Source organism: Oncorhynchus tshawytscha, linkage group LG13 (assembly GCF_018296145.1).
Source record: "Oncorhynchus tshawytscha isolate Ot180627B linkage group LG13, Otsh_v2.0, whole genome shotgun sequence".
NCBI lineage: Eukaryota > Metazoa > Chordata > Actinopteri > Salmoniformes > Salmonidae > Oncorhynchus > Oncorhynchus tshawytscha.
In genome coordinates, this window is record NC_056441.1 from 72,411,894 (window position 1) to 72,430,631 (window position 18,738).

Genomic DNA, 18,738 nt, shown 5'->3' on the forward strand with positions numbered 1-18,738 from the left:
GCCGCCACCAGCTAATAAGTGTGAGATCCATCCCGACGCCTTGGTAATGACCACTACCACCTATTACTGCACCCCAGATTGGAAATCCATGTGTTGTCATTGAGGGGAATCGTCTATGAAAGTTAGAGGAAAGAGTAAAACAAAAAAAAGTCTGACATTGTGAGGAGAGAACACCAGTATGTGTGGTTCTCCAGCAGCATTGGGGGGTGGCAGGTAGGAGGAAATGGCCTGTTTAGGTGGTTAGGACATTAAATGTACACGCTATAGTTGTGAGGAGGCAAGGCAGGGGATGCCACATCTCAAACCCTACTGTGTGGAGGTGGAGAAACTCCTATTTTCTTCTCTCAGGTTTTACTCTCACTCTCTCCATCTCTCTCTTTTTTGTCCCTCCATCTCTCTCTCTTTCTCTCTTCATTTCTCAATCACTCTCAACTCAATTCAAAGGGCTTTATTGGCCTGGGAAACATATGTTTACATTGTCAAAGCAAGTGAAGCAGATAATAAACAATAAATAATGAATAATGAAATAATGAATGTCTCTATTCCAAAGGAATAGAGACATTTCAAATATCATATTATGGCTATATACAGTGTTGTAGCAATGTGTAATTAGTTAAAGCACAAAAGGGAAATTACATGAACATAAATATGGTTTGTATTTACAATGGTGTTTGTTCTTCACTGGTTGCCCTTTTCTTGTGGCAACAGGTCACGAATCTTGCTGCTGTGATGGCACACTGTGGAATTTCACCCAGTAGATATGGGAGTTTATCAAAATTGGATTTGTTTTCTAATTCTTTGTGGGTCTGTGTAATCTGAAGGAAATATGTGTCTCTAGTATTTAATTTTAATTTGACCTTTATTTAACTAGGCAAGTCAGTTAAGAACAAATTCTTATTTTCAATGACGGCCTAGGAACAGTGGGTTAACTGCCTGTTCAGGTCATATATTTAGCAGGAGGTTAGGAAGTGCAGCTGTTTCCACCTCATTTTGTGGGCAGTATGCACATAGCCTGTCTTCTCTCTCTCTCTCTCTCTTCTTTTTCCTGATTTGACTTTGATAAGGCCGTTAGTTACAGCCTCGTCATTAAGCAACCCCCTCCCGGAGCGAATTGATTGGCTACCTGCCTCGTCCAATGCTGAGGTGGGAGCTGACTTTGTCAATAGTGCTGTGAACTCTGACAGAGACAGCAGACCAGATCGTTGCCTCATCCTCATCCCTACACCCTGGGTTTGGAGAGGGAGCTGAGAGAAGGAAAGACAAGAGAATGAAAGATAGCGAGAGACTAATGAAGAGATACTGAGTACAACACATTTCAAGGTGCATTTAGGACACTTTCAACGCAGGCCCACCCAAAGCAAATGTTTGATTTTCAGCAAACAACTTATCTATAATTTAAGAGAGAAGAAGAACTAGGACTCACATCATTGTTCTTGGTGGTTAGTGTAGGAGGTGCAGTGTACCTTCTGCACCTCCTACACCCTAGCAGGGGATATGAGAGAGCTGTATTGTGGAGTAGATATCTCCAGCAAAGGGCAGGTGTGTTAACACTCCCTCCCACATACCTCTCTCCCTCCCTCTCTCTCCTGCTCCACACCACCCAGCAGCGGCAGCTTCCTCTCAGCTGGTGAGAAATTGCTCCTGACAGCTGATTTGTTGGTTGTCAGAAGTGGTCGGTGTGGCGCTGATAAGGTTGGGGGGCGGTGTTGGGAGGGGAGATATGGAGGACCCAGGCCATCCTCAAAGGCAGAAAGCATTACGCTGCCAGGGGGCCTCAACAGACACATGGAAATGTCTTTCTCTCTAGAAATCACAGGGGACACTTCCTCATATGCACAGCACACACCCCAAACGCTCTCTTTAAAGACCCCACTCGCTCACGCAACAACACACCACCTCAACACTCCCTTTTAGCTGTGTCTTTTTGGATTTGTGCCTATTCCCCTATCGCAGAAAACCTGTTGAAGTCTCACTCTGTGGATCTCTGAGAGCGCCACAGATAAACGAGTCCTTTGTGGACGTGAAATGAAACATCTTCTCTCTCAGCGCTACACATTCAGGAGCTGCTGTATATACATGTACAATCCAGTGTGAACCAACCGTATACAACACGATGCACTTTCACACTATACAGAACTATTCACTGTACAGACGTTTTCATATCCTCTTTCTCTACCTGCTGCCTTTAAACAGAATGAATGTGCCTCAGTTGTCTTTGATTTGATTCATCACTAATGGGGACCGGGGGAGGCCCCAGAGGCCCCAGTACATGGGGCCAGGAGTAATGTGCTCTGTACTGGATGAATGATGGGACTGATTGCAGATGGGAGGCAGAGCCCTAGTTTTTGATTAGCTGACACAGCGGGAACACGCAGCGGTGCTTAAGTGAATGAGAGCAGAGGATACATACAGAGGGAGAAAGGCCCGGGGCTGACTGAGACCCAGACCAGAGCGAACTGACAGGAGGGAGGGAGGGAGATTATAAAATCCAAGTACACAAACAAATATGCGGTTAAAATTGGCAAAAAACAGTCAGGCAGTGATGCAGCTTAAGCCCCACCCTCTTCAACATATATATCAACGAATTAGCGAGGGCATTAGAACAGTCTGCAGCACCCGGCCTCACCCTACTAGAATTTTAAGTCAATTGTCTACTGTTTGCTGATGATCTGGTGGTTCTGTCACCAACCAAGGAGGGCCTACAGCAGCACCTAGATCTTCTGCACAGATTCTGCCAGACCTGGGTCCTGACAGTAAATCTCAGTAAATCAAAAATAATGATTTTCCAAAAAAGGTCCAGTCGCCAGGACCACAAATACAAATTCCATTGAGACACCATTGCCCTAGAGCACATAAAAAGCTATACATATCTTGGCCTAAACATCAGCGCCACAGGTAACTTCCACAAAGCTGTGAATGAGCTGAGAGACAAGGTAAGGAGGGCATTCTATGCCATCAAAAGGAACATAAAATTCGACATACCAATTACCAATTTGTGACCTGTTGCCACAAGAAAAGGGCCACCAATAAAGAACAAACACCATTGTAAATACAACTCATATTTATGTTTATTTATTTTCCCTTACTTTAACTAGAGAGAGAGATAAACTATATATAGAGAGAAAAATATATATATATATATATATATATATATATATATATATATATATATATATATATATAGAGAGAGAGAGAGAGAGAAACTATATATATATAGAGAAACTATATAGAGAGAGAAACTAGAGATGGAGAGAGGCTAGAGATGGAGAGAGGCTAGAGAGAGAGAGAAACTATATATATAGAGAGAAACTAGAGATGAAGAGAACTAGAGAGAGAGAAAAACTATATACACTGCTCAAAAAAATAAAGGGAACACTAAAATAACACATCCTAGATCTGAATTAATTAAATATTCTTATTAAATACTTTTTTTCTTGACATAGTTGAATGTGCTGACAACAAAATCACACAGAAATTATCAATGGAAATCAAATTTATCAACCCATGGAGGTCTGGATTTGGAGTCAAACTCAAAATGAAAGTGGAAAACCACACTACAGGCTGATCCAACGTTGATGTAATGTCCTTAAAACAAGTCAAAATGAGGCTCAGTAGTGTGTGTGGCCTCCACGTGCCTGTATGACCTCTCTACAACGCCTGGGCATGCTCCTGATGAGGTGGTGGATGGTCTCCTGAGGGATCTCCTCCCAGACCTGGACTAAAGCATCTGCCAACTCCTCTCCTGGACAGTCTGTGGATGGAGCGAGACATGATGTCCCAGATGTGCTCAATTGGATTCTTGTCTGGGGAGCAGGCGGGCCAGTCCATAGCATCAATGCCTTCCTCTTGCAGGAACTGCTGACACACTCCAGCCACATGAGGTCTAGCATTGTCTTGCATTAGGAGGAACCCAGGGCCAACCGCACCAGCATATGGTCTCACAAGGGGTCTGAGGATCTCATCTCGGTACCTAATGGCAGTCAGGCTACCTCTGGCGAGTACATGGAGGGCTGTGTGGCCCCCCAAAGAAATGCCACCCCACACCATGACTGACCCACCGCCAAACCGGTCATGCTGGAGGATGTTGCAGGCAGCAGAACGTTCTCCACGGCGTCTCCAGACTGTCACATGTGCTCAGTGTGAACCTGCTTTCATCTGTGAAGAGCACAGGGCACCAGTGGCGAATTTGCCAATCTTGGTGTTCTCTGGCAAATGCCAAACGTCCTGCACGGTGTTGGGCTGTAAGCACAACCCCCACCTGTGGACGTCGGGCCCTCATACCACCCTCATGGAGTCTTTTTCTGACCATTTGAGCAGACACATGCACATTTGTGGCCTGCTTGAGGTCATTTTGCAGGGCTCTGGCAGTGCTCCTCCTTGCACAAAGGTGGAGGTAGCGGTCCTGCTGCTGGGTTGTTGCCCTCCTACAGCCTCCTCCACGTCTCCTGATGTACTGGCCTGTCTCCTGGTAGCGTCTCCATGCTCTGGACACTACGCTGACAGACACAGCAAACCTTCTTGCCACAGCTCGCATTGATGTGCCATCCTGAGTGAGCTGCACTACCTGAGCCACTTGTGTGGGTTGTAGACTCCATCTCATGCTACCACTAGTATGAAAGCACCGCCAGCATTCAAATGTGACCAAAACATCAGCCAGGAAGCATAGGAACTGAGAAGTGGTCTGTGGTTATCACCTGCAAAACCACTTGTTTATTGGGGGTGTCGTGTTAATTGCCTATAATTTCCACCTGTTGTTTATTCCATTTGCACAACAGCATGTGAAATTTATTGTCAATCAGTGTTGCTTCCTAAGTGTACAGTTTGATTTGACAGAAGTGTGATTGACTTGGAGTTACATTGTGTTGTTTAAGTGTTCCCTTTATTTTTAAAGAGAGAAACTATATAGAGAGAAAGAAACTATATATAGAGAGAGAAACTAGAGATGGAGAGAAACTATAGAGAGAGAAACTAGAAAGAGAGAGAGAAACTAGAAAGAGAGAGAGAAACTAGAGAGAGAGAGAAACTAGAGAGAGAGAGAAACTAGAGAGAGAGAGATAAACTAGAAAGAGAGAGAGAAACTAGAAAGAGAGAGAGAAACTAGAGAGAGAGAGAAACTAGAGAGAGAGAGATAAACTAGAAAGAGAGAGAGAAACTAGAAAGAGAGAGAGAAACTAGAGAGCGAGAAACTAGAGAGAGAGAGAGAAACTAGAGCGGAACTAGAGAGAGAGAAACTAGTGAGAGAGAGAAACTAGAAAGAGAGAGAGAAACTAGAGAGCGAGAAACTAGAGAGAGAGAGATAAACTAGAGCGGAACTAGAGAGAGAGAAACTAGTGAGAGAGAGAAACTAGAGAGAAACTAGAGAGAGAGAGAAACTAGAAATAAACTAGAGAGAGAAGCGAGAGAGAAATAGAGAAATTAGAAATAAACTAGAGAGAAACTAGAAATAAACTAGAGAGAGAAACTAGAAAGAGAGAGAGAAACTAGAAAGAGAGAGAGAAACTAGAGAGCGAGAAACTAGAGAGAGAGAGATAAACTAGAGCGGAACTAGAGAGAGAGAAACTAGTGAGAGAGAGAAACTAGAGAGAAACTAGAGAGAGAGAGAAACTAGAAATAAACTAGAGAGAGAAACGAGAGAGAAATAGAGAAATTAGAAATAAACTAGAGAGAAACTAGAAATAAACTAGAGAGAGAATCTAGAGAGAAACTAGAAATAAACTAGAGAGAGAGAAACTAGAGAGAGAGAGAGAAACTAGAGAGAAACTAGAGAGAGAGAGAAACTAGAGAACTAGAGAGAGAGAGAAACTAGAGAGAGAGAGAGAGAGAGAGAGAGAGAAACTAGACAGAGGGAGAGATAATGAATGGGAAGAGGATGAAAGACTAATAAAAGCACAATATTTAAAACATTTGTTTTGAGTGTATTCTGACTCTTATTGCTGTGTGATCTGTGTTTCATTGATTTAATACTGTATGTTCCTGAGAGAGTGATTGATAGAGAGGGGCTTGAGAGTTGAGTTCTCTGTCTGACGTGTGCTGTGCATCACTCCAGGAAGTCCCCCTGGATCAGAACAGGAAGTCATGGAGAGAGGGCAGGTCATTGACTAATGAGCTTCACTTCCTACCTCACACCAGAGAGAGTGTAGGCGGCTTTGATCACTGAAACCTGCTTGATGATGTCTAATGCCTGTATAGATCCAACCTCATATGGGGGGTTGGGGGAGTGGATTATGTGTACATGTAACATACGGGTAGAGTTTGTGTGTGTGTTTGCGTGTGTGTGTACTGTATGTATGTGTGCATGTTTGTGAATTGAATGCCCTGCACTGTACTGTGTAATAACTCATTGTTAGTGTACTGCGGTGTGTGCAGAGGCGGGACAGGGGGGGTTGTCGGAACGGTTGCTCTCTCCGTGACCCTCTTATCGGCCCTCCCGCCTCTTTATCTGTCCATATCTGCTGGCGTGTGGAGAAGGGGGGCCCTGCCCGGCCACATGCTGGCTCTATGTCAAACCCTGTTGACCCCCTGACTCACACAGGCTTATCTCCCACTCTCTTAAAAACCAAAGCCTTGTTTCAGCTTGTCACAGCGGGGCGCACAACTTCAGCTCTATTCCGCTCCGGCACTCCGCTCTGTGTGTTTGTTTCTGAGAGAGTGCTGATTAGTCAACAGGGCAGGGAATGGAAGGCTTTCCTGCTGGGGGGCGGGGCATTTTGGGGTGTCTATCCTTAGTATATGCCTTCATAATGTCATCCCTTTATGGGGCATGTAGATAATCCAGTCAATTTTTGGCCCATGGGCCACTAGATTACCCTCTAAAATGAAGATTGCTTTATTGGTCATTACACACAAGGTCCAACTAAGGCAATGGCATCTAACATTTGATACTAGTAATCCTGATGCCAGCTAAATTCCCATCAGATTTTTCACGTTGGACCCGGGATTCGAACTGGCAACCCTCCGGTTGCTGGCCTGCCTCTAACCGCTAGGCTACCTGCCTGACACTATTAGTTATGAATTAGATAATCAGGTCAAGCTTTGGCCCATGAGTCACTAGATTACCCTCTTTTAGTTATCAATCAATGCTTGTTGCTGATTTGCAAAGTTTGTATAATGTTCTATGTATCAATAATATGATATGGCCTGACATTACCATAAAACTAGAATGTGTTTTACAGTGAAATATCAATGAAGGAGCAGAGAATATCTGTAATGAAATTCACAGGCTAGGCCAGGGTCCATGAATTTCATTTAATGAGCTTTGTGGCAATTCCCTCCTCTTCTGTCTGTGAAGCAGGAATACAGTTATTCTAATGATGAGGACTGTATCATTTTTATTGCACATAGCTGTACAGCCGTTCCAGGTCTATAACTGCATCTTTATTAAGTTTATTTAGCTACATTTAGGGGACAAATTTTCATATGTTGCCTGTCTTTCAAATAGAAGTTGTTCTATAAATCTTGACTACAACCAATGGTTTATTTTTCTCTCCCTTTTTCCTCCTTTTTCACTCCCGTCTTTCTCAATCCATCCCCCTCTTCCTGTCTTTCTCTCTACCTCTCTGTCCTCCCTGCAGGTTTCGGCTTTGTAACTTTCGAGGTTGAGGACGTTGTGGAGAAAGTATGCGAGATCCACTTTCATGAAATCAATAATAAAATGGTGAGTGGCTCTCGCTTTTCAAAACGGCAAACGGTGCTGGCTGGATTAATATTTGATTTTCTCTTTAGCAGAGCGGTAACGACGGCAGGCATCTCACACACACACAGGTTTTTAGGGCTATGGAGTCAGTGGTGTGCACTGTGCACTGATGACCACACACCATGAAATTGTGTGTGTGAGCCGTTCCTGGCAGAAGGGCAAAACAACCTGTCCCTACCTCACGCAAAACCACCCTGCAAATCAGGCTGGAACAGCTATCCATGTCTGAAAGCTATTGGCATTATTGAAAAAACAACAACATTAAACCTATATATATGTCCAGGCTGTTTCAATGCCACACCTGATGCCAGACCTGGTGTTGATGTTTATTCTTAATCTTCAGTAGTGGCAGTATGTTTCCAGTAGACTGGTCTTGGGTCAGGGTTAATGGCCAGTTTACCAGGTGGTGGTGGGGGGATGCTATGAGCAGGCTGGCTAAGGCCCAGGACGGCAAGGCCATGGTGGGCAGAGAGGAGGAAGGTGGTGGTGGTGGTGATGCCTCAATGTATTGTTAGCCTGCACTAGTTGCCTTGTGACTCATGCAGTCTGCTGTGGCACAAACTGTGCAGTGAGGCAGTGTAAGGGGAAAATATCAGACCCGGCATGGCTCCATATCCTGGCCTGCCGTGCACTGACAACTCTCCCTCCTTAGTCAACACTACCACTACTATACTACTCTCCCTCCTTAGAGAACACTACCACTACTACACTACTCTCCCTCCTTAGTCAACACTACCACTACTATACTACTCTCCCTCCTTAGTCAACACTACCACTACTACACTACTCTCCCTCCTTAGTCAACACTGCCACTGATACACTACTCTCCCTCCTTAGTCAACACTACCACTACTACACTACTCTCCCTCCTTAGTCAACACTACCACTACTACACTACTCTCCCTCCTTAGTCAACACTACCACTACTACACTACTCTCCCTCCTTAGTCAACACTACCACTACTACACTACTCTCCCTCCTTAGTCAACACTACCACCACTACACTACTCCCCCTCCTTAGTCAACACTGCCACTACTACACTACTCTCCCTCCTTAGTCAACACTGCCACTGATACACTACTCTCCCTCCTTAGTCAATACTACCACTACTACACTACTCTCCCTCCTTAGTCAACACTACCACTACTACACTACTCTCCCTCTTTAGTCAACACTACCACTACTACACTACTCTCCCTCCTTAGTCAACACTATCACTACTACACTACTCTCCCTCCTTAGTCAACACTACCACCACTACACTACTCCCCCTCCTTAGTCAACACTGCCACTACTACACTACTCTTCCTTAGTCAACACTACCACTACTACACTACTCTCCCTCCTTAGTCAACACTACCACTACTACACTACTCTCCCTCCTTAGTCAACACTACCACTACTACACTACTCTCCCTCCTTAGTCAACACTACCACTACTACACTACTCTCCCTTAGTCAACACTACCACTACTACACTAGTCCCCCTCCTTAGTCAGCACAACCACTACTACACATCTCCCCTCCTTAGTCAACACTGCCACGACTACACTACTCTCCCTCCTTAGTCAACACTACCACCACTACACTACTCCCCCTCCTTAGTCAACACTGCCACTACTACACTACTCTCCCTTAGTCAACACAACCACTACTACACTACTCCCCCTCCTTAGTCAACACTGCCACTACTACACTAGTCCCCCTCCTTAGTCAACACTGCCACTACTACACTACTCTCCCTTAGTCAACACTACCACTACTACACTACTCCCCTCCTTAGTCAACACTACCACTACTACACTACTCCCCTCCTTAGTCAACACTGCCACTACTACACTACTCTCCCTTAGTCAACACAACCACTACTACACTTCTCCCCTCCTTAGTCAACACTACCACTACTACACTAGTCCCCCTCCTTAGTCAACACTACCACTACTACACTACTCCCCCTCCTTAGTCAACACTGCCACTACTACACTACTCTCCCTTAGTCAACACAACCACTACTACACTTCTCCCCCTCCTTAGTCAACACTGCCACTACTACACTACTCTCCCTTAGTCAACACTACCACTACTATACTACTCTCCCTCCTTAGTCAACACTACCACTACTACACTACTCTCCCTTAGTCAACACTACCACTACTACACTACTCTCCCTCCTTAGTCAACACTACCACTACTACACTACTCTCCCTTAGTCAACACTGCTTCTACTACACTACTCTCCCTTCTTAGTCAAAACTACCACTACTACACGACTCTCCATTAGTCAACACTGCCACAACTACACTACTCTCCCTCCTTAGTCAACACTACCACTACTACACTAGTCCCCCTCCTTAGTCAACACTGCCACTACTACACTACTCTCCCTTAGTCAACACTACCACTACTACACTACTCCCCCTCCTTAGTCAACACTACCACTACTACACTAGTCCCCTCCTTAGTCAACACTGCCACTACTACACTACTCTCCCTTAGTCAACACAACCACTACTACACTACTCCCCCTCCTTAGTCAACACTACCACTACTACACTACTCCCCCTCCTTAGTCAACACTACCACTACTACACTACTCTCCCTTCTTAGTCAAAACTACCACTACTACACGACTCTCCATTAGTCAACACTGCCACAACTACACTACTCCCCCTCCTTAGTCAACACTGCCACTACTACACTACTCTCCCTTAGTCAACACTACCACTACTACACTACTCCCCCTCCTTAGTCAACACTACCACTACTACACTACTCTCCCTCCTTAGTCAACACTACCACTACTACACTACTCTCCGTCCTTAGTCAACACTACCACTACTACACTACTCTCCCTCCTTAGTCAACACTACCACCACTACACTACTCTTCCTTAGTCAACACTACCACTACCACACTACTCCCCTCCTTAGTCAACACTACCACTACTACACTAGTCCCCCTCCTTAGTCAGCACAACCACTACTACACATCTCCCCCTCCTTAGTCAACACTACCACTACTACACTACTCTTCCTTAGTCAACACTACCACTACTACACTACTCTCCCTCCTTAGTCAACACTACCACCACTACACTACTCTTCCTTAGTCAACACTACCACTACTACACTACTCTCCCTCCTTAGTCAACACTACCACCACTACACTACTCCCCCTCCTTAGTCAACACTGTCACTACTACACTACTCTTCCTTAGTCAACACTACCACTACTACACGACTCTCCATTAGTCAACACTGCCACGACTACACTACTCTCCCTTCTTAGTCAACAATGCCACTACTACACATCTCTCTCTCCTTATTCAACACTACCACGACTACACTACTCTCCCTCCATAGTCAACACTACCACTACTACTCTACTTCCCCTCCTTAGTCAACACTACCACTACTACACTACTCTCCCTCCTTAGTCAATACTGCCACTGCTACACTACTCCCCCTCCTTAGTCAACACTACCACTGATGCACTACTCTCCCTCCTTAGTCAACACTACCACTACTACACTACTCCCCCTCCTTAGTCAACACTACCACTACTACACTACTCTCCCTCCTTAGTCAACACTGCCACTACTACACTACTCTCCCTCCTTAGTCAACACTACCACTACTACACTACTCTCCCTCCTTAGTCAACACTACCACTATTACACTACTCTCCGTCCTTAGTCAACACTACCACTACTACACTACTCTCCCTCCTTAGTCAACACTGCCACTACTACACTGTTCTCCCTTCTTAGTCAACACTACCACTATTACACTACTCCCCCTCCTTAGTCAACACTACCACTACTACACTACTCTCCCTCCTTAGTCAACACTACCACTACTACACTACTCTCCCTTAGTCAACACTACCACTACTACACTACTCTCCCTCCTTAGTCAACACTACCACTACTACACTACTCTCCCTTAGTCAACACTGCTTCTACTACACTACTCTCCCTTCTTAGTCAAAACTACCACTACTACACGACTCTCCATTAGTCAACACTGCCACAACTACACTACTCTCCCTCCTTAGTCAACACTACCACTACTACACTAGTCCCCCTCCTTAGTCAACACTGCCACTACTACACTACTCTCCCTTAGTCAACACTACCACTACTACACTACTCCCCCTCCTTAGTCAACACTACCACTACTACACTAGTCCCCCTCCTTAGTCAACACTGCCACTACTACACTACTCTCCCTTAGTCAACACAACCACTACTACACTACTCCCCCTCCTTAGTCAACACTACCACTACTACACTACTCCCCCTCCTTAGTCAACACTACCACTACTACACTACTCTCCCTTCTTAGTCAAAACTACCACTACTACACGACTCTCCATTAGTCAACACTGCCACAACTACACTACTCCCCCTCCTTAGTCAACACTGCCACTACTACACTACTCTCCCTTAGTCAACACTACCACTACTACACTACTCCCCCTCCTTAGTCAACACTACCACTACTACACTACTCTCCCTCCTTAGTCAACACTACCACTACTACACTACTCTCCGTCCTTAGTCAACACTACCACTACTACACTACTCTCCCTCCTTAGTCAACACTACCACCACTACACTACTCTTCCTTAGTCAACACTACCACTACCACACTACTCCCCCTCCTTAGTCAACACTACCACTACTACACTAGTCCCCCTCCTTAGTCAGCACAACCACTACTACACATCTCCCCCTCCTTAGTCAACACTACCACTACTACACTACTCTCCCTTAGTCAACACTGCTTCGACTACATTACTCTCCCTCCTTAGTCAACACTACCACCACTACACTACTCTTCCTTAGTCAACACTACCACTACTACACTACTCTCCCTCCTTAGTCAACACTACCACCACTACACTACTCCCCCTCCTTAGTCAACACTACCACTACTACACTACTCTCCCTTAGTCAACACTGCTTCGACTACATTACTCTCCCTCCTTAGTCAACACTGTCACTACTACACTACTCTTCCTTAGTCAACACTACCACTACTACACGACTCTCCATTAGTCAACACTGCCACGACTACACTACTCTCCCTTCTTAGTCAACAATGCCACTACTACACATCTCTCTCTCCTTATTCAACACTACCACTACTACACTACTCTCCCTCCATAGTCAACACTACCACTACTACTCTACTTCCCCTCCTTAGTCAACACTACCACTACTACACTACTCTCCCTCCTTAGTCAATACTGCCACTGCTACACTACTCCCCCTCCTTAGTCAACACTACCACTGATGCACTACTCTCCCTCCTTAGTCAACACTACCACTACTACACTACTCCCCCTCCTTAGTCAACACTACCACTACTACACTACTCTCCCTCCTTAGTCAACACTGCCACTACTACACTACTCTCCCTCCTTAGTCAACACTACCACTACTACACTACTCTCCCTCCTTAGTCAACACTACCACTATTACACTACTCTCCGTCCTTAGTCAACACTACCACTACTACACTACTCTCCCTCCTTAGTCAACACTACCACTACTACACTACTCTCCCTTAGTCAACACTACCACTACTACACTACTCTCCCTCCTTAGTCAACACTACCACTACTACACTACTCTCCCTCCTTAGTCAACACTACCACTACTACAATACTCTCCCTCCTTAGTCAACACTACCACTACTACACTACTCTCCCTCCTTAGTCAACACTACCACTACTACACTACTCTCCCTTAGTCAACACTACCACTACTACACGACTCTCCCTCCTTAGTCAACACTACCACTACTACACTACTCTCCCTCCTTAGTCAACACTACCACTACTACACTACTCTCCCTCCTTAGTCAACACTACCACTACTACACTACTCTCCCTTAGTCAACACTACCACTACTACACGACTCTCCCTCCTTAGTCAACACTACCACTATTACACTACTCTCCCTTAGTCAACACTACCACTACTACACTACTCTCCCTTAGTCAACACTGCCACTACTACACTGTTCTCCCTTCTTAGTCAACACTACCACTATTACACTACTCCCCCTCCTTAGTCAACACTACCACTACTACACTACTCTCCCTCCTTAGTCAACACTACCACTACTACACTACTCTCCCTCCTTAGTCAACACTACCACTACTACACTACTCTCCCTCCTTAGTCAACACTACCACTAACTACACTACTCTCCCTCCTTAGTCAACACTACCACTACTACACTACTCTCCCTTAGTCAACACTGCCACTACTACACTGCTCTCCTTCTTAGTCAACACTACCACTATTACACTACTCCCCCTTAGTCAACACTACGACTACTACACGACTCTCCCCCTTAGTCAACACTACCACTACTACACTACTCTCCCTTAGTCAACACTACCACTACTACACTACTCCCCTCCTTAGTCAACACTACCACTACTACACTACTCTCCCTTAGTCAACACTGCCACTACTACACTGCTCTCCCTTCTTAGTCAACACTACCACTATTACACTACTCCCCCCCTTAGTCAACACTACAACTACTACACTACTCCCCCTCCTTAGTCAACACTACCACTACCGCACTACTCTCCCTCCTTAGTCAACACTACCACTATTACACTACTCCCCCCCTTAGTCCACACTACCACGACTACACTACTCTCCCTCCTTAGTCAACACTACCACTACTACACTACTCCCCCTCCTTAGTCAACACTACCACTACTACACTACTCCCCCTCCTTAGTCAACACTACCACTACTACACTACTCTCCCTTAGTCAACACTGCCACTGCTTCACTACTCCCCCTCCTTAGTCAACACTACCACTACTACACTACTCTCCCTCCTTAGTCAACACTACCACGACTACACTACTCTCCCTCCTTAGTCAACACTACCACTACTACACTACTCCCCCTCCTTAGTCAACACTACCACTACTACACTACTCTCCCTCCTTAGTCAACACTGCCACTACTACACTACTCTCCCTCCTTAGTCAACACTGTAGACAGTTGTCCACTAGTCTCTTCCAACACCACCCACCACTGTAGCCATTAGTCCACTAGTCTCTTCTTCCACCACTGTAGCCATTAGTCCACTGGTCTCTTCCTCTATGATCCAACACTGTAGCCAGTAGTCCATTAGTCTCTTCCTCTATGATCCACCACTGTAGCCAGTAGTCCATTAGTCTCTTCCTCCAACACTGTAGCCAGTAGTCCACTAGTCTCTTCCTCTATGATCCACCACTGTAGCCAGTAGTCCATTAGTGTCTTCCTCCAACACTGTAGCCAGTAGTCCATTAGTCGCTTCCTCCAACACTGTAGCCAGTAGTCCACTGGTCTCTTCCTCCACCACTGTAGCCATTAGTCCACTGGTCTCTTCACCCACCAATGTAGCCAGTAGTTCACTAGTCTCTTTGACCATCACCCACCAATGTAGCCAGAAGTCCACTTGTCTCTACCTCCACCAATGATGCCAGTCCACTAGTCTATTCCAATTCCACCCACCAATGTTGCTATTTGTTCACTAGTCTCTTCCTCCACCAATGTAGCCAGTAGTCCACTTGTCTCTTCACCCACCAATGTAGCCTGTAGTCCACTAGTCTCTTCCTCCACCACTGTAGCCAGTAGTCATTCCACTAGTCTCTTCCTCCACCACTGTAGCCAGTAGTCCATTAGTCTCTTCCTCCAACACTGTAGCCAGTAGTCATTCCACTAGTCTCTTCCTCCACCACTGTAGCCAGTAGTCCATTAGTCTCTTCCTCCAACACTGTATCCAGTAGTCCATTAGTCTCTTCTTCCAACACTGTAGCCATTAGTCCACTAGTCTCTTCCTCCACCACTGTAGCCATTAGTCCACTAGTCTCTTCCTCCACCACTGTAGCCATTAGTCTACTAGTCTCTTCCTCCACCACTGTAGCCAGTAGTCCATTAGTCTCTTCCTCCAACACTGTAGCCAGTAGTCCATTAGTCACTTCTTCCAACACTGTAGCCAGTAGTCCACTAGTCTCTTCCTCCACCACTGTAGCCATTAGTCCACTAGTCTCTTCCTCCACCACTGTAGCCATTAGTCCACTAGTCTCTTCCTCCACCACTGTAGCCATTAGTCCACTAGTCTCTTCCTCCATGACCCACCACTGTAGCCATTAGTCCACTGGTCTCTTCCCCCACCACCCACCACTGTAGCCATTAGTCCACTAGTCTCTTCCTCCACCACTGTAGCCATTAGTCCACTAGTCTCTTCCTCCACCTCTGTAGCCATTAGTCCACTAGTCTCTTCCTCCACCACTGTAGCCATTAGTCCACTAGTCTCTTCCTCCATGACCCACCACTGTAGCCATTAGTCCACTGGTCTCTTCCCCCACCACACACCAATGTAGCCATTAGTTCACTAGTCTCTTCGATGACCACCCACCACTGTAGCCAGTAGTCCACTTGTCTCTTCCTCCACCATTGAAGCCATTAGTCCACTAGTCTATTCCAACGCCACCCACCAATGTAGCCATTAGTCAAACCAAATCAAATGTATTTATATAGCCCTTCGTACATCAGCTGATATCTCAAAGTGCTGTACAGAAACCCAGCCTAAAACCCCAAACAGCAAGCAATGCAGGTGTAGAAGCATGGTGGTTAGGAAAAACTCCCTAGAAAGGCCAAAACCTAGGAAGAAACCTAGAGAGGAACCAGGCTATGTGGGGTGGCCAGTCCTCTTCTGGCTGTGCCGGGTGGAGATTATAACAGAACATGGCCAAGATGTTCAAATGTTCATAAATGACCAGCATGGTCGAATAATAGTAAGGCAGAACAGTTGAAACTGGAGCAGCAGCATGGCCAGGTGGACTGGGGACAGCAAGGAGTCATCATGTCAGGTAGTCCTGGGGCATGGTCCTAGGGCTCAGGTCAGTTGAAACTGGAGCAGCAGCATGGCCAGGTGGACTGGGGACAGCAGCAAGGAGTCATCATGTCAGGTAGTCCTGGGGCATGGTCCTAGGGCTCAGGTCCTCCGAGAGAGAGAAAGAAAGAGAGAAGGAGAGAATTAGAGAACGCACACTTAGATTCACACAGGACACCGAATAGGACAGGAGAAGTACTCCAGATATAACAAACTGACCCCAGCCCCCCGACACATAAACTACTGCAGCATAGATACTGGAGGCTTAGACAGGAGGGGTCAGGAGACACTGTGGCCCCATCTGAGGACACCCCCGGACAGGGCCAAACAGGAAGGATATAACCCCACCCACTTTGCCAAAGCACAGCCCCCACACCACTAGAGGGATATCTTCAACCACCAACTTACCATCCTGAGACAAGGCTGAGTATAGCCCACAAAGATCTCCGCCACGGCACAAGCCAAGGGGGGGGGCGCCAACCCAGACAGGATGACCACAACAGTGAATCAACCCACTCAGGTGACGCACCCCCTCCAGGGACGGCATGAGAGAGCCCCAGTAAGCCAGTGACTCAGCCCCTGTAATAGGGTTAGAGGCAGAGAATCCCAGTGGAAAAGGGGAACCGGCCAGGCAGAGACAGCAAGGGCGGTTCGTTGCTCCAGAGCCTTTCCGTTCACCTTCCCACTCCTGGGCCAGACTACACTCAATCATATGACCCACTGAAGAGATGAGTCTTCAGTAAAGACTTAAAGGTTGAGACCGAGTTTGCGTCTCTGACATGGGTAGGCAGACCGTTCCATAAAAATGGAGCTCTATAGGAGAAAGCCCTGCCTCCAGCTGTTTGCTTAGAAATTCTAGGGACAATTAGGAGGCCTGCGTCTTGTGACCGTAGCGTACGTGTAGGTATGTACGGCAGGACCAAATTAGAGAGATAGGTAGGAGCAAGCCCATGTAATGCTTTGTAGGTTAGCAGTAAAACCTTGAAATCAGCCCTTGCTTTGACAGGAAGCCAGTGTAGAGAGGCTAGCACTGGAGTAATATGATCAAATTTTTTGGTTCTAGTCAGGATTCTAGCAGCCGTATTTAGCACTAACTGAAGTTTATTTAGTGCTTTATCCGGGTAGCCGGAAAGTAGAGCATTGCAGTAGTCTAACCTAGTGACAAAAGCATGGATTAATTTTTCTGCATCATTTTTGGACAGAAAGTTTCTGATTTTTGCAATGTTACGTAGATGGAAAAAAAAGCTGTCCTCGAAATGGTCTTGATATGTTCTTCAAAAGAGAGATCAGGGTCCAGAGTAACGCCGAGGTCCTTCACAGTTTTATTTGAGGCAACTGTACAACCATTAAGATTAATTGTCAGATTCAACAGAAGATCTAGAACAAGCATCTCTGTTTTGTCCGAGTTTAATAGTAGAAAGTTTGCAGCCATCCACTTCCTTATGTCTGAAACACATGCTTCTAGCGAGGGCAATTTTGGGGCTTCATCATGTTTCATTGAAATGTACAGCTGTGTGTCATCCGCATAGCAGTGAAAGTTTACATTATGTTTTCGAATAACATCCCCAAGAGGTAAAATATATAGTGAAAACAATAGTGGTCCTAAAACGGAACCTTGAGGAACACCGAAATTTACAGTTGATTTGTCAGAGGACAAACCATTCACAGAGACAAACTGATATCTTTCCGACAGATAAGATTTAAACCAGGCCAGAACATGTCCGTGTAGACCAATTTGGGTTTCCAATCTCTCCAAAAGAATGTGGTGATCGATGGTATCAAAAGCAGCACTAAGGTCTAGGAGCACGAGGACAGATGCAGAGCCTCGGTCCGATGCCATTAAAATGTCATTTACCACCTTCACAAGTGCCGTCTCAGTGCTATGATGGGGTCTAAAACCAGACTGAAGCATTTCGTATACATTGTTTGTCTTCAGGAAGGCAGTGAGTTGCTGCGCAACAGCCTTCTCTAAAATTTTTGAGAGGAATGGAAGATTCGATATAGGCCGATAGTTTTTTATATTTTCTGGGTCAAGGTTTGGCTTTTTCAAAAGAGGCTTTATTACTGCCACTTTTAGTGAGTTTGGTACACATCCAGTGGATAGAGAGCCGTTTATTATGTT

The 18,738-nt window shown here is 45.8% G+C and overlaps 1 protein-coding gene across 1 annotated transcript in view; it reads left to right on the forward strand.

The window, feature by feature from the left end:
* Window positions 1–18,738, forward strand: part of LOC112265653 (RNA-binding protein Musashi homolog 2) — a 299,548-nt gene that overhangs the window by 253,483 nt on the left and 27,327 nt on the right. The window contains exon 8 of the mRNA XM_042296317.1: window positions 7,572–7,654. Coding sequence (XP_042152251.1) covers window positions 7,572–7,654 — 83 coding nt within the window. The remainder of the gene's footprint in view (window positions 1–7,571; window positions 7,655–18,738) is intronic.